Consider the following 17,445-nt stretch of genomic DNA (forward strand, 5'->3'; position numbering starts at 1 on the left):
TTCGACAGCTTACATGCTAAGGAACCAATATGCATGTCCCATTTGAGGCGTTCCTGGATTGTAATCCCCAAGAACTTTGTCCATTTTTCCTTTTATACAATGTCATTTCCTATGGATAATTTCATGTCAAATTCTATTTGTTTCCTTGTGTTAAATTCCATCATTGCAGTCTTTGAAGCACTTACATTTAGATGTCTTTCATTAAAATACTTGACTATTTCATTAGTTACACTGTTGCACAGTACCTCCAGACTCTCATAGTCTTTGTGTTTACACACTATTGATGTGCCATCTGCATAGAATATTTTTGTACAATTAGGAGAACAATACTGTGTATCATTAACATAAATCAAGAAAAGAAGGGGTCCCAAGACAGAACCTTGAGGCACTCCATATTTGATATCAGTTTCTGATCTCTCTTGGTCGTAATGGAATCTACCACGTACTCTAGAGGGATCAGGAAAGATACCTTAATGCTTGGTGAGTCAGGGCTTCCCAAGTACTTGGTACGTTTTTGGAACCACCATGCATTTAAGCAGGGAGGAACGGTAGTTAACACGATGTTAGCGTGATGTCTGGGGCTGACTAATTTCTTATCCGGTGTTGTGAGAATTCTAAGTCGTTGCTGCGTCTATGACTTTGATTTGCCTCGTACAGTAGGTTGCAGTGAGCGGAGGCGTGACGGGAGCGCGCTGTGTGTTGCAGCGGCCGCCCGGACGCGCCGTGGCGCTGTTGCAGGCTGAGGGTGGACATGACAGAGACGGCCGGCCGCGCCCGCAGCCCGCCCCCGCCGGCCGCCGCCGCCGCCGCCCCACAGCCCGCCCGGGGCCGCCACTGCTGTTAGCCGCCCCCGCCAGCGCCACCTGGGACCATGTCCGAGGACCTAGAGTCCATATCAGAGGAAGAACGCAGCTTGTTCCGTCCGTTCACCCGCGAGTCGCTGGCCGCCATCGAGGCGCGTATCGCCGAGGAATATGCCAAGCAGAAGGAGCTCGAAAAGAAGAGAGCTGAGGGAGAAGTAAGTATCTACAACGTACCGGACGGCCCTCTTCCGTCTCCTGCAGCCGGCGGAGCACCACGCACGGGAGACTCTCCGTACGTCATGCGCGATGCTGCTGCCTCTCGTAATATGTGTCTAATTTTTTCCTTATATCCAACTGAACCCATTTCTTACAGGATGGTGAAGCTGAGCGAGGTGCTAAAACACCTAGCACAGTATTTGAGTCGCCGTTGGCATCTACACTACAATAGACTAGCTTCCTTTTATTCCATTACTAGCTTCTAACCCGCAGCTACACCCATGTAGGCAAGTGACACATGTACACTCTAAGAGAAAAAAGATAACGATGCTCCACGAAGGAATGGGACGGAAATCGGTAGATGTGATGTACGTGTACAGACAAGTAAATGATTACAATTTTGTAAAAACTGTATGATTTATTAAAGAGAAAGTGTTTCACAAACTGAGCAAGTCAGAAACCCTTTGCTCTATCCCTGGCCCTTATGCAAGTAATTACTCAGCTTGCCATTGATTGACAATATGGTTGGATCTCCTCCTCAGGGGTATGGTGGCCAATTCTATCCAACTGGCGTGTTAGATCGTAGATCCCGAGCTGGTTGGAGGGCTCTGCCCATTATTCTCCAACTGTTCCCAACTGAGGAGAGATCTGGCGACCTTGCTGGCCAAGAGATGGTTTGCCAAGCACGAAGTTGAGCAGTAGAAACTATCGCTGTGTGGGTTGGACATCATCTTGCTGAAATGTAAGACCAGGATGGCTTGCCATGAAGGGTGCCGTGAATGACAACAATAGAGGTTCCTCTATGAAATCAAATGGCACCCTACACCATCACTCTTGGTTGCAAGTCGTATGGCGGGCGACAGTCAGGTTAGTATCTCAAACCTGTCCAGGGTGCCTCCAAACATGTCTTTGGCCTGCAGTCTCACTGACTGGAGTAGAATGACCAGCGAAGACGTTTCTGGAGACGTCCCAGACAGCGGTGGGATACTAGCCTGACTTTGGCCCGCCACACAACCCGACACCCACGAGTGATGGTCTAGGTTGCCAATTCTTTGGTCGCCATCCGCGGCTCCCTTAGCACAGCGGTACGTCGATGATAGGCTTCGACCCGTTTTGTTGACCTACAGGGAAAGCCATCATAGGCTTTCATTTCAGCAAGATAATAATGATAATGATCGAATGGCATTGTTGGCCGGGAGGCCCATTGCGGGGCAGTTCGGCCGCCGCATCACAAGTTCTTTTTAGTTGACGCCACTGCGGCGACTTCCGATCAATGACGATGATGAAATGATGATGAATGACAAACAACACCCAGTCATCAAGAGGCAGAGAAAATCCCCGACCCCGCCGGGAATCGAACCCTGGACCCCGTGCTCGGGAAGCGAGAACGCTACCGCGAGACCACGAGCTGCGGAAGATAATGCCCGCCAGCACACGGCGAGTTTCTACTTCTTGTCTTCGTCTTTGCCAAACTCTACTTCTGCCAGAGAGGTCGCCAGATATCTCCCCAAACGAGCGTTATGGGCAGGTCCCTCCAACCAGCTTGGAATTTTGACGATCTAACGCTCCCTTTGGACAGAATCTGCCACGATATCGCTCAGTAAAACACTATCAATTAATGCCAAGCCGAGTAATTGCTTGCATAACTGCTAGAGGTGAACCAACATGTTATTGACTTTCTCAATTTATAAAGTTCTTTGTCTTGAATAAATCATTTATTTTTTTCTGAAATTGTAGTCATTTGTTTGTCTGTACGTCTACATCACATCTACCGATTTCTGTCGCATTCGGATAATTCCTTAGTGCTCCATCATTTTTCCCCCTTAGAGTATATTTCAGTCAGGTAAGTGATTCTCCGCTGTTTTACACCATGCGACTCCAAAGAGAGTGTTAAATGTATCTGAGGTGTTCAACTATGTGGTATGGTCTTTCACGTCAAACACTCTAACAAAATTATTGACTTGTTACAGTGCTCGTTCTTGTGAAACTGGTTGACGCACTGGACAACGCGTGTAAGTCACAGATTGCGCTTCATACTTTTAATGTGTTCCAAGTCACCTAAGTGCAGGAAATAAATACCAACAAGTCATTTTCGAACATTTCTGCATGTACTCCATCTCATTCCGCTGAGACTTCGTGGGTATAAAAGAGAAACCCGGTAGACAGACTTTCATACTTGTATATCTCAGTAGACGATTTAAACTGTTCAACGGTCCAATGTCCGCCAGGTGGGAAGTCTTAATTGTACCCTAGTAGCCATCTCAGCAGAAAATTGTTCCAGACCGTTCAGGTAGCAAACAACGACAATATCCGCCTCCTATGCCCTGTATCACACTTGTAATAAACACAGGCATTAACCTCGATTGGCTTCCATATTCACGATAATCATCAAACCTCCCCGAGCACTTTTTGTGTGTTTACAACAATTAGAGAGTCAGTGGTTGGGAGAAGTTTAGTTATCCTGAAGAAGTACGCTATCTTGTGCACTTGTGGTTACTCACACCCCTCCAAACGAACTCTTTTTTTCCCGGGAGTTCAGACAGTTTATAAGCGCTGGCGAACTTCCATTAAACGCGGAGAACATTATGTCGATAAGTGATACAGCTTTGTGCTTCCTTTTTTTAATTACAAGTTTCATCTGGTATTTCCTTGTATTTAGACATTTCACATTTTCGTTCATCCTCTTTCAGTTTTACGGGTACATAATATGATGCTGGCAACATCTGATTCGATTATCGTCCAACAAATCACGTAGAACCTTCCAGATCCGAAACCTCAAACAAACCGTTCTCAAATATGCAATGCATGCAGCGACTGTCTGATCTTATACCGTCAAAACCTGCCAATCTCTCCGTATTGTAAATCCGATCACATCCGTAAACAACACCCTAATGTAACACCTGTAACTGATCACATCGGACCTACTTCTACAAGCGCAAGGTAAGAAACCCTCCAGCTGAATGCCCACATAGATATGGCCCCTCTATCGTAACAAGTCTCTACATCTCATCCTCAAACCCCTTTTGTGACAACTGTCCTTCAAAATATCCATTTTGCTGTGTGACCCTCTACTTGTCAATTCCACATATTCCTGAAACCATCCCAGTTCCTTTTCTCCCACTTAGATATTCTTCTTCGATCCCAACCCCACCTTACCTCTTACAACAGCTCCGCTCACCTACCCCAGTTCCATTTTTGATTCCATTCCTCTCATCAGTTTACATCCACACCAACTAGATTTAATTACATTATTTATATGTTTTTCAACTGTTTGTGCCTGTTTTGAACGCATTGTATTTTAATATACTAAGCAGCTGAAGAGCAGATACGTTGTTCCCTTTTGAGAGACTTAAATAACGACAAAGAAAAAAGACACCTGTATTCGGAGAAGTATTATTCCAACTAATCTAAAGTACTGCGTTAGCTGGGGCAACTGGTATTCCGTTCAAATGGCTCTGAGCACTATGGGACTTAACATCTGAGGTCATCAGTCCCCTAGAACTTAGAACTACTTAAACCTAACTAACCTAAGGACATCACACAATCCACGCCCGAGGCAGGATTCGAACCTGAGACCGTAGCGGTCGCGCTGTTCCAGACTGAAGCGCCTAGAACCGCTCGGCCACACCGGCCGGCTGGTATTCCGTCACCGAAGATCATAACTGACTTCATATTATCGTTTATTCCGTTATTGACACAATTAGAAGAACAATTCGCAATGCAGCTTGTTTCAACTATGGAGCATTTCATCTTAAGGCTCCAGTCACGTATGCAGCACACAGTGACACCACTGATTCAAAATGCGTTATTACACTGTAAACAGTGCTTTATGAACACCTGGCGTCCCGATATGCGGCTTGCTCGGTTGGAATCTGAAGATAACTGCTCCATAACTGAAACCACCACATTGCGAAATGTTCTTGAGATTTTGTCAATAACGACTTTGAAGCGTGAGAGGCAGACATTTCACATCCTTACGTTTTCGTACAATATTGCTTATATATAAACGTATTCCAACGATACAGAAAAATAAAAAGCACTTCCACTATTTAGTCCAGGATAAGGATGCAAATTGTTCAGTTCGTCATTTTCTTAACATGGTAAACAAAGGATAACATGTCACTCAGTCCGACGCATAGAAGTCCAAAGTCAAAAAGATACCGAATTCAGGAAGATAAATCTACACTCATGCTCATAAATTAAGGATAATGCTGATACATGGTGAAACAACGCTCTGGTGGGCGGTTTGCGGGTTTAAATCACCTTCGGGTATGACCATGCGGTGCATTTGACCTGCGGTCGTCGCAAGGTGGCGCTAGCAGCAGTCCACATTCGCAGAGGTGTGTTGGTGCATGTCAGAGTACAGTGCAGCGAGTAAGTGTGCAGACGCTTTTAGACATGCTAATGGTGCATTCCATTGACCCCTGGTCACAGGAGAGCCCTTAAAGCCTGGTGTCAAGAACACATTACATGGTCATTGGAACAGTGGTCCTAGGTTATATTCACGGACGTGTCCAGGTATAGTCTGAACAGTGATTCTCACTGGGTTTTCATCTGGCGTGAACCAGGAACCAGATACCAACCCCGTAATGTCCTTGAAAGGGACCTGTATGGATGTTGTGTTTTGATGGTGTGGGGTGGGATTATGATTGGTGCACGTACACCCCTGCATGTCTTTGACAGAGGAATTGTAACAGGTAAGGTGTATCGGGACGTCATTTTGTACCAGTATGCCTGCCTTTGCAGGGGTGCAGTGGGTCCCACCTTCCTCCTGATGGATGATAACACACGGCGCCACCGAGCTGCCATCGTGGAGGAGTACCTTGAAACAGAAGATATCCGGCGAATGGAGTAGTCTGCCTGTTCTCCAGACCTAAACCCCATCGAGCACATCTGGGATGCTCTTGGTCGACGTATCGCTGCACGTCTTCAAATCCCTAGGACACTTCCGGAGATCAGACAGGCACTGGTGCGAGAATGGGAGTCTATACCCCAGCAACTGCTCCACCACCTGATCCAGAGTATGCCAACCCGTTGTGCGGCCTGTGTACATGTGCATGGTGACCATATCCTATAATGATGTCGGGGTACATGCGCAGGAAACAGTGGTGTTTTGTACCACATGTGTTTTGGGACAGTTTTCTCAACTTATCACCAATACCGTGGACTTACAGCTCCGTGTCGTGTGTGTCCCTACGTGTCTATGCTATTAGCGCCAGTTTTGTGTAGTGCCAAGTTGTGAGGCACCACACTCTGCAATTATCCTTAATTTATGAGCATTAGTGTAGTTTTCTTCCCTTAGTACCACTGACACGGACCATGAAAGTCTCCTAAACTCCTCTTCTTTCTTGGACAGTCGTGAACGGAGCCTCGGATAACATAATTCCCAGTTCTTACTACGTATCCTTACGTTACAAAGCTATAAGAATGTAACATGTAATGTTTACAGTTCGGAATGCTGACCAAGTTAATGTATGTAGCATTATTTTAACACATATTTCAATGCTCTTTTTACAGCTGGAGGCATCGTGGAACCTATGACGGCATCATTTTACCAGTGACATTTAAGGCTTTGATTAACCATTTCTCTCTGCTTGAGAATATGGGTAACACAGAAAGAGCTACTAAACTAAGGCAACATTTCTAACTTCATCTGTTCGTTTTTTAAGTTAAAGCAAAATTAATATCACTGTATGTGACTAGAGATACTCATAGTAATAGATATGCACTACACTATTTTTCGCAGCAACTAAAGAAGCGTTATGTTTCCTTTGCTTCGCAAATCATGATATCTCACAGGATATAGGGGTGAGTCGCGTAAGACCGTAACGCCATTTTATTGTATTTCATAAACGGTTCAATATATAGCAACCAAGCTTCTGGAAAATGATAGCACACAGAGGGGCACATAATTCTGTTGATGTTCCGTTCCTTATATTTAAACATAAACACTAGCTACAAGCTCTGTAAAACTTGAGGATACAGTGCACAACACAAACTTCTGTTTGGTTTCGGTTACGCAAAGAATGAACGCTGTGAAATATCGTAAATTAGTAAATAAAGCCCAAGTCCATCGAATTTGCCGCTGAGTTAGCCTCTCTTCTAACTATAATCAAACGTAGATCCCTCGAACAAAAAACCGTGATCAGTTTTTGGCAAAAGGTACAGGTCACGCCTCTCTACAAGAAGGGTAGAAGAAATGATCCACAAAACTACCGTCCAATATCCTTGGCGTCGATTTGTTGTAGAATATTACAGCATATTAAGAGTTCAAACACAATGAGGTATCTTGAACAGAATGACCTCCTCAATGTCAACCAACATCGATCGTGTGAAACCCAACTCACACTTTTCTCACCTGACATATTGAAAGCTTTGGATCAAGGCAACCAGGTAGACGCAGTATTTCTTGATTTCCGAAAAGCATTTGACCCAGTATCGCACCAACGCTTATTGTCAAAAGTACGGTCGTATGGGGTATCAAGTGAAATTCGTGACTGGATTGAGGATTTTTTGGAAGGGAGGTTCAAATGGTTCAAATGGCTCTGAGCACTATGGGACTTAACATCTTAGGTCATCAGTCCCCTAGAACGTAGAACTACTTAAACCTAACTAACCTAAAGACATCACACACATCCATGCCCGAGGCAGGATTCGAACCTGCGACCGTAGCAGTCCCGCGGTTCCGGACTGCAGCGCCTAGAACCGCACGGCCACCGCGGCCGGCTGGAAGGGAGGACACAGCATGTTATATTGGATGAAGAGTCGTCGTCAGATGTAGAAGTAACTTCCGGTGTGTCCCAGGGAAGTGTGTTGGGACCCTTGCTTTTCATGTTGTATACTAATGACCTTGCAGATAATATTAATAGGAAAATCGGGTTTCTTGCTGATGATTCAGTTATCTGTAATGAAGTACTACCTGAAAGAAGCTGCATAAATATTCAGTCAGACCTTGATAAGAATTCAAAGTGGTGCAGAGATTGGCAACTTGCTCTACATGTGCAGAAATGTAAAATTTTGCACTTCCAAAACGGAAGAAGCTAGTATGCTATGACTATAATATCAACGAGTCACTGTTAGAATCGGCCAATTCATACAAATACCTGGGCGTAACACTTTGTAGGAATATGAAGTGTAATGATTACATAGGTTCAGTCGTTGGTGAAGCTGGTGGTAGAAAAAAAAAAAACGTTCAAATGTGTGTGAAATCTTATGGGACTTAATCGCTAAGGTCATCAGACCCTAAGCATACACACTACTTAACCCAAATTATCCTAAGGACAAACACATACACCCATGCCCCAGGGAGGACTCTAACCTCCGCCGGGACCAGCCGCACAGTCCATGACTGCAGCGCCTTACGCCGCTCGGCTAATCCCGCGCGGCGAAGCTGGTGGTACACTTCGGTTTATTGATAGAACATTGGGCACTGGGGAAGTGCAATCAATCTACAAAGTAGATTGTTTACAAATCACTCGTACGACCGGTTCTAGAATATCGTCCAAGTGTGTGGGACCCTATCAGACAGAACTAACAGGGGACATTGAACGTATACAGAGAAGGGCAGCACGAATGCTCACAGATTTGTTTAATCCGTGGGAGAGTGTCACACAGATACTGAAGGAACTGAACTGGAAGACTCTTGAAGATCTATCCCGAGAAAGTCTGTTAATAAAGTTTGAGCAACCGGCTTTAAATATTTACTCTAGGAATATACTAGAAGCCCCTACGTATCGCTCGCATAGGGATCGTGAGGATAAAATTAGAATAATTACAGCACGCATAGAGGCATTCGAACAATCATTCTTCCCGCGTTCCACTCGTGAATGGAACACGAAGATACCCTTATAACTGGTACAATGGGACGACGTACCCTCTGCCATGCACCTCACGGTGATGTAGATGTTATCAGTCGACCACAGTATTTTTGCACCTGGGAGGAAGGGCGATTCGGCCCGTTCATCGTGAGTCAGAGCGTTATCGGTATTATACGTAGTATGTGCACAGCTGACCTGAAAGCATATACAGTGCCGCTGTTGCTGTTTACGGTAACGTCACCGGATGTTTCCGAAAAAGGTCAAGTGTAATATGTCGTGATAGAATAGTACTGCTACGAGAAATCAAGCCAGAGACGAGTACCAAACGCAGTCCAAGTTTGCAGCGCAGAGGGCAGCCGGCGCTTCTGTTGGAAGCAGACAGACGGAATACAACACTAGTTGGCAGTCGTTGTAGGGGCAGCTTTATGCCGTTTCGGAGACCTCTGGATCACGTTACGTGACTAGTCCATAGCGACATGGCTCTTGCCTGCTGCGGGTATCTGGTGCCAGTTGTTGGAGCAGGTTTCGCTATCTAAGTTTGGCGACTGTTGTATCGACAAAGATACCTTAAGCGAACTATCTACTATTTTTAACGCTATTCGTACGCTCTTCAAAGGACACAGTGCAGCGACATAATTCTTACTAATGCTGGCGTAGAAACTTTTCTGAAAAGTATCCGGGAAATGTGCTACAACTGAAAGGTGAGGCTGCCGAATCAGCTATTACGGTGTTGAATAGAACGGAACGCTGCAGTAAAATAGTCTACCGGGTCCACCATGTGATTTCTCTTCGTGTCTTTCTGTGGACAGCACTCATAGATGCAGACTACCATGGAAACAAAACCACATCATACGATACGTCTCGAAGAATCGTCTCAGAATACATCTAATGTCACCAATGATACATCTCTGTTCATCTAATTCTCGAACGGCCAAAACAAATGTGTCTTGATGTCGATGGGAAGCAGTTTGAATACATGCTTAAGTGATGTGCAAATCTATATTCTATTTAGAAATGTGCATATTTTGTAGATGACAGGTAGTCACCAACTCATTACCACTGAAATGTGATTCCATTTGATTATAGCTTCGAGTAGTATCTGTAATTAAAATTGTCCAGTAACAGTTGTTTTACGTTTAAGAAACATTTGGGCATCTCTTGACACAGGCACATCAATTACTATTTTCGGAAACTCAGAATTTAATGCAATAGTTCCTTTTTCCGTGGACAGGGCCCTTTTTGATCTTGTAGAATGGAAGAGGGACGTATTTATGTCAGGGGTGACAAGTAAGAAGTCACAGGACAGGTTCAAATCGAAAACTACGTGACGGAAATGCAGCTGCTTGTAGAAAAGTTCTTACGAACATCAGGACATATACACATATGAAACAATTTCCCCAAGCCCTTTCTGGTAGCTTACAAATATCGCAGCTTATACTGTATCTGTGTCATATGAAGTATTGCCAAGAGGAAATACATTATATAAGTGTAGTATAGGCCTAGCTTCTCGCTGAATAAAACGAGAGCGTGCCATGAGAGCACCGCCTGGCGGTGTTTGTTGTTCTTCTGGTCTTCACTCCAGAGACTGGTTTGATGCATCTCTCCATGCTACTCTATCCTGTGCAAGCTTCATCTCCCAGTACCTACTGCAACATACATTCTTCTGAATCTATTTAGTGTGTTCATCTCTTGGTCTCCCTCTACGATTTTTACCCTCCACGCTGCCCTCCAGTACTAAATTGGTGATCCCTTGATGCCTCAGAATATGCCCTACAAACCGATCCATTCTTCTAGTCAAGTTGTGCCACAAATTTCTCTTCTCTCCAATTCTGTTCAATACCTCATCATTAGTTATGTGATCTACCCATCTAATCTTCAGCATTCTTTGTAGGACCATATTTCCAAAGCTTCTATTCTCTTCTTGTCTAAACTATTTATCATCCACGTTTCACTTCCATAAATGGCTACACTCCATACAAATACTTTCAGAAACGACTTCCTGACACTTAAAACTATACTCGATGTTAACAAATTTCTCTTCTTCAGAAATGATTTCCTTGCCATTGCCAGTCTACATTTTATATCCTCTCTACTTCGACCACCGTCAGTTATTTTGCTCCCCAAATAGCAAAACTCATTCACTACTTTAAGCGTCTCATTTCCTAATCTAATTCCATCAGCGTCACCCGATTTAATTCGGTTACATTCCATTATCCTCGTTTTGCTTTTGTTAATGTTCATCTTATATCCTCCTTTCAAGACACTGTCCATTTCGTTCAGCTGCTCTTCCAGGTCCTTTGCAGTCTCTGACAGAATTACAATGTCATCGGCGAACCTCAAAGTTTTTATTTCTTCTCCATGGATTTTAATTCCTACTCCGAATTTTTCTTTTGTTTCCTTTACTGCTTGCTCAATATACAGATTGAATAACGTCGGGGATAGGCTACAACCCTGTCTCACTCCATTCCCAACCACTGCTTCCCTTTCATGCCCCTCGACTCTTATAACTGCCATCTGGTTTCTGTACCAATTGTAAATAGCCTTTCGCTCCCTGTATTTGACCCCTGCCACCTTCAGAATTTGAAAGACAGTATTCTAGTCAACATTGTCAAAAGCTTTCTCTAAGTCTACACATGCTAGAAACGTAGGTTTGCCTTTCCTTAATGTATTTTCTAAGAAAAGTAGTAGGGTCAATATTGCCTCACGTGTTCCAACATTTCTATGGAATCCAAATTGATCTTCCCCGAGGTCGACTTCTACCAGTTTTTCCACTCGTCTGTAAAGAATTCGTGTTAGTATTTTGCAGCCGTGGCTTATTAAACTGATAGTTCGGTAATTTTCACATCTGTCAACACCTGCTTTCTTTGGGATTGAAATTATTGTATTCTTCTTGAAGTCTGAGGATATTTCACCTGTCTCATACATCTTGCTCACTAGATGGTAGAGTTTTGTTAGGCCTGGCTCTCCCAAGGCTGCCAGTAGTTCTAATGGAATGTTGTCTACTCCACGGGCCTTGTTTCGACATAGGTCTTTCAGTGCTCTGTCAAACTCTTCAGTCAGTATCATATCTCCTATTTCATCTTCATCTACATTCTCTTCCATTTCCATAATATTGGCCTCAAGAACATCGCCCTTGTATAGACCCTCTATATACTCCTTCCACCTTTCTGCTTTCCCTTCTTTTCTTTCAGCACTGGGTTTCCATCTGAGCTCTTGATATTCATACAAGTGGTTCTCTTTTCTCCAAAGGTCTCTTTAATTTTCCTGTAGGCAGTATCTATCTTACCTCTAGTGATATGCGCCTCTAAATCCTTACTTTTGTCCTCCAGCCATCCCTGCTTAGCCATTTCGCACTTCCTGTCGATCTCATTTTTGAGACGTTTGTATTCCTTTTGCTTGCTTCATTTACTGCATTTCTGTATTTCCTCCTTTCATTAATTAAATTCAATATCTCTTCTGTTACCCAAGGATTTCTATTAGCCCTCGTCTTTTTACCTACTTGATCCTCCTGCTACCTGCACTATTTCATCTTTCAAAGCCACCCATTCTTCTTCTACTGTATTTCTTTCCCCCATTCTTGTCAATCGTTCGCTAATGCTCTCCCTGAAACTCTGTACAACCTCTGGTTCTTTCAGTTTATCCAGGTCCCATCTCCTCAAATTCCCACCTTTTTGCAATTTCTTCAGTTTTAATCTACAGTTCATAACCAATAGACTGTGGTCAGAGTCCACATCTGCCCCTGGAAATGTCTTACAATTTAAAACCTGGTTCCTGAATCTCTGTCTTACCATTATATAATCTGTCTGAGACCTTCTAGTATCTACAGGCTTCTTCCATGTATACAACCATCTTTCATGATTCTTGAACCAAGTGTTAGCTATGATTAAGTTATGCTCTGTGCAAAATTCTACCAGGAGGCTTCCTCTTTCGTTCCTTACTCCCATTCCATATTCACCTACTACGTTTCCTTCTCTTCCTTTTCCTACTACCTAGTTCCAGTCACCCATGACTATTAAATTTTCGTCTGCCTTCACTATTTGAATAGTTTCTTTTATCCCTTCATACATTTCATCAATTTCTTCATCATCTGCAGAACTAGTTGGGATATAAACTTGTACTACTGTGGCAGGCGTTGGCTTCGTATCTATCTTGGCCACAATAATGCCTTCACTATACTGTTTGTAGTAGCTTACCCGCATTCCTATTCATTATTAAACCTACTCCTGCATTACCCCTATTTGCTTTTGTGTTTATAACCCTGTATTCACCTGACCAGAAGTCTTGTTCCTCCTGCCACCGAACTTCACTAATTCCCACTATATCTAACTTTAACCTATCCATTTCCCTTTTTAAATTTGCTAACCTACCTGCCCGATTAAGGGATCTGACATTCCAGTCCGTAGAACGCGTTTTCTTTCTCCTGATAACAACGTCCTTCTGAGTAGTCCCAGCCCGGAGATACGAATGGGGGACTATTTTACCTCCGGAATATTCTACCCAGAGGATGCCATCATCATTTAACCATACAGTAAAGCTGCATGCCCTCGGGAAAAATTGCGGCTGTAGTTCCCCCTTGCTTTCAGCCGTTCGCAGTACCAGCACAGCAAGGCCGTTTTGAGTAGTGTTACAAGGCCAGATCAGTCAGTCATCCAGACTGTTGCCCCTGCAACTACTGAAAATGCTGCTGCCCGTCTTCAGGAACCACAAGTTTGTCTGGCCTCTCAAAAGATACCCCTCCGTTGTGGTTGCACCTACGGTACGGCTATCTGTATCGTTGAGGCACTCCAGTCTCCCCACCAATGGCAAGGTCCATGGTTCATTGGGGGGGGGATGTTGAACCTTTTGTGAAAAGGTACAACATCATCATTAACAAGCGTTATATCACTGTATTTGTCTTATCAAGAGGTTTCGAATACCGTTAAAAAAGTTTATCGTTGGAATCAAAAAATACGTAGTACGCCAGTGCCTCGGTTGAGGTAAAATTATGTGCCCATACACTTATTATCATTTACCGAAAAACTTGTTTCGTTACCATGACTCTATCAGGAAAGATAAAGGATGACGTCTTACGCTACTCACACTGTTAGACCGTCCGCACACGTAGCGACTGGAACGGAACGCAATGGCCAGGCTATCTACATCGGCAACTGATCGCCGAGTAGTTGGCAACGTAGTTCCGCCCAAGGGGCAACTCAGAAATGAGAAACTGCAATTGCTGTATGCGAGCGGGGAGGAGAGGGAGTATTGTTTGTCCCACCCGAACATCTTTCGGTTACACTCGGCATGTCGAGCTTCGATTCAAGCTCAGATCAAGATGTGGTTCTCTATTATTATTACAGACGAGTAAGATAACGAAGAAGATTCTGGATTCGTCTGTATTCCGTATCCAAAGAAATGCAAACTGCAGGCCGTGTGTAACAACCAACTGTAACAGATTCGATATGCTTAGCTTTTTATAGAACAACTACACAGTGCTACAGGGATTTGGTGCTGTTGATTACCCCGCCATAACACATCATTACTTTTCTTTTTTTTTTTTTTTTTTTTTGAAAACCCGAATATCTTGAGATGTATACACATGAAAATTTGGTGATGGTGTGTTTGTGCTCGTTAAATCACTAGTACTTTCACGATCGGAGAATTGTGGTTTCCACTTTTTGTTTCTACATGACACTGTAATTTTACAGAATGACAAAGAAGACATATAAGAATAATATCGGTATGATTTACAATTTTCTGCTCATTTGTTTCCACTTACATAACTTACCGGTAATTTTATTTTAGACAATAGATATGCACTACACTACAAATGTAATATGAAATTCTTTTCCCACTTCACTCCCCGCTTTCACTATCAATCTCTCCTACAAAAGCCTGGGAGCTTGTAGTTGTATAAAATGTTTTTTTGTTTTTCACCTTCTCGTACAAAGCTAATGTTAGCATACTGCACGTTCATCTTCAGATTAGACTAATACACAGCTGTGTTCGAGGACACGATGCAACGCAGACCGCTTGGTAACACGAGTGCAGAGTCGCTGGAATACTGAATAGTTACACGTTGCAAAAGATTAACTGAGAAGTCACTCTGCAGTCACACTGTTTGCGGAGCCCCAGTATATAAGAGACGTTCAAAAAGAAACGAGCCGCAGGCATAATTACAGAAACCATTACCTGTATGTTAGAACCTGACTGAGTGAGACACTTGTCCCACTGCGACACAAGGCGGTGAATGGCTCTCTCAGAAGATTCCCGGGGCTGCGATGTTAACCAATTCCGCACGTACGGCTGGACCTTGTGTCACAGTGGGACAAATGTCTCAACAGCCAGGGTAAATACTTCTAACATGCAGGCTCGTTTCTTTTTGAACGCCCCTTATAGAATAAGCTTGCGGAGTTCTATTTGACTTCTCAGGAAGTAATCCGCTGCCGAACCTTCACCAACACAAGTCGACAAGTTGCTGTTGAGTCGCTCCGTGTGCGGCTGGCCACGTGCTTCGTTACAGCTTAACAACGAAGTAGAGCAACTGGAATATCACCATCTCCACGACTGTCCAAAATCTCGAAACTGACCAAATACTGCCCTACTTTATTAAGAACTTAAATAACAATGCACAATAATATTGACCGTTTAGGAGCCTCTTAAAGATACTTCAGAGGTGATACTTTTCGTACATATGTACTTTTGAAATTATTTCCAAATCCGACTATCATCTTTTTAAACTATGTGTTCACGGGGAACAGTTGTCATTAACTACTGTATTAAGTTTCTGTCAAATATACCCGTACGGTAAGTTGTGCGAAGTTGGAACTTGGAATATTCACACCTTTTTCCTTTGGGCGATGGTGGTGCCTTCTCTCTTTGCGTTTTATTCTTTGCTTGCTACAATGCAGACGTAAACGAAGCAACAATGTATTTTTAACAATTCGTAGGGTTGTTGTTTTCGCATGATTGACGTATGATTTTGTAATTTAGTGAGGTATTTGCAATCAGATATTAATCTGTGTGGTTATTGCTTTTGTCTAATGTATATTCGTTCACTGAGTCAATAACAATAACAATATTTGCTGCACGTGTTGCACATCTTACTGTATCTTGTATTTAGGATTGAAAAAGTTTTCTTTAAACAGAATTTGATCCGCCTCAAGGACGATGTAGGCCTACTATAGTTTTCGTTTTATACCATTCGTTTTATAACGAAAGTTTTTTTCAAGTTCGGTACTAATTGAAAGGGCGCCAATATTGTAACTTATGATGTGCCCCAAACCATCGTTTTCATTGTAGTTGTTGTGAGCATCATAAAGAAGGAGGAAGCAATTAAAAAATATTTAGAGAAATATAAATCATTTCATCGATTTTAAAAATATTGTATACACTTTTTTTTTTTTTTTACTAAGTAGGAAAGTAATGTAGACAGTTCACACGTACCATCACTTAACAGAGATCACATTAAAGATAACAAGGAGTTACAGAAAAATGTAGTTAAGTCCCATCCGTTTAATTTTTTGTGTATTTTTAATTGATATATTTCTCTTCCCATCTTGCATGTAGTAGGCCTATCTTGTAACTGTCTATGACATGCTACCTTCCGTTATGTCTTTTCAATTCAATTTATTAGCGTCCTTGTAGTACATCATCGAAATGACATAGGACTTGTCAATAAACATTACAATTTAAAATACATATACATGAAAATTTGTAATTGAATTTACTTGTCACTTAGACATTACAATTTTAATAGAACTTTTAGAACATTAACATAAAAATATACAAGTAGGATAACAACAAAATCTTGCTCTGTAATTAAGCGTATCCTATATATCAGATAATGCAATAATCCCTCCTTAGTGCTGATTTGTATATCGTTTAACTTTACTTTCCTGCTTCATCCCCCTGATAGTGTATCTTGATGATTATGTAAGTGACCCATTATTAATTAATGTCTTTATTTCATTTATTCCATTTTCTTTTCATTTGGCTTCTCCACCAGAAAACGGGTTTTAAATTATGGTGGGCGAATTCCTGTGATCACTGTGTGTTTTCATTTAATTTTTTGACAGTGGTGCATTTTATTATTTATGGTTAATTGGGGTATAATTAAACCTTAGAAAACTATTATCGTAGATTACCCACTTACACCACATAGTAATTGACCTGTATGGATGAAAGTTATATGCCTGTCATTAATAACAGCAAAAAGGGGAGCCACTCCTGCAGGGACATCAGCATTTGTGGGATAGTACAGAGGAGTCTTAGAAATGAACAGTACTTCTCGGGTTGCAATAGGATGAATTGGATAGTATAACAGGTTCAAGTGTGATCATACAGAATAAAGATTGTGGTGATATATTGATACATAGCATAGCCCAATGTTTGTATTTGTTGTTGACAACTTTTACTTGATAACTAATACAAGCACATTATGATTACATATGAATCGTGCATTTGATTGATTCAGCCATTGTAATTTCGGTCTGATTATTGTAGCCAATATTAACTCCATACTTACCACACATTCTCTTTATAAATTAACCTAAAGGAGATATCTCTGGAGAGTATTGGTGCATATTATGTGCTTACATCATATGTCATCTACGATAAATGCAAGTGGG

The 17,445-nt window shown here is 42.5% G+C and overlaps 1 protein-coding gene across 1 annotated transcript in view; it reads left to right on the forward strand.

The window, feature by feature from the left end:
• Positions 1–811: 811 nt before the first annotated feature.
• The window catches only part of LOC126199500 (sodium channel protein para-like), a 391,295-nt gene continuing 374,661 nt past the window's right edge, over positions 812–17,445 (forward strand). The window contains exon 1 of the mRNA XM_049936423.1: positions 812–1,018. Coding sequence (XP_049792380.1) covers positions 872–1,018 — 147 coding nt within the window. The 5' untranslated portion in view covers positions 812–871. The remainder of the gene's footprint in view (positions 1,019–17,445) is intronic.

This window comes from Schistocerca nitens, chromosome 8 (genome assembly GCF_023898315.1).
Source record: "Schistocerca nitens isolate TAMUIC-IGC-003100 chromosome 8, iqSchNite1.1, whole genome shotgun sequence".
Classification (NCBI taxonomy): Eukaryota; Metazoa; Arthropoda; class Insecta; order Orthoptera; family Acrididae; genus Schistocerca; species Schistocerca nitens.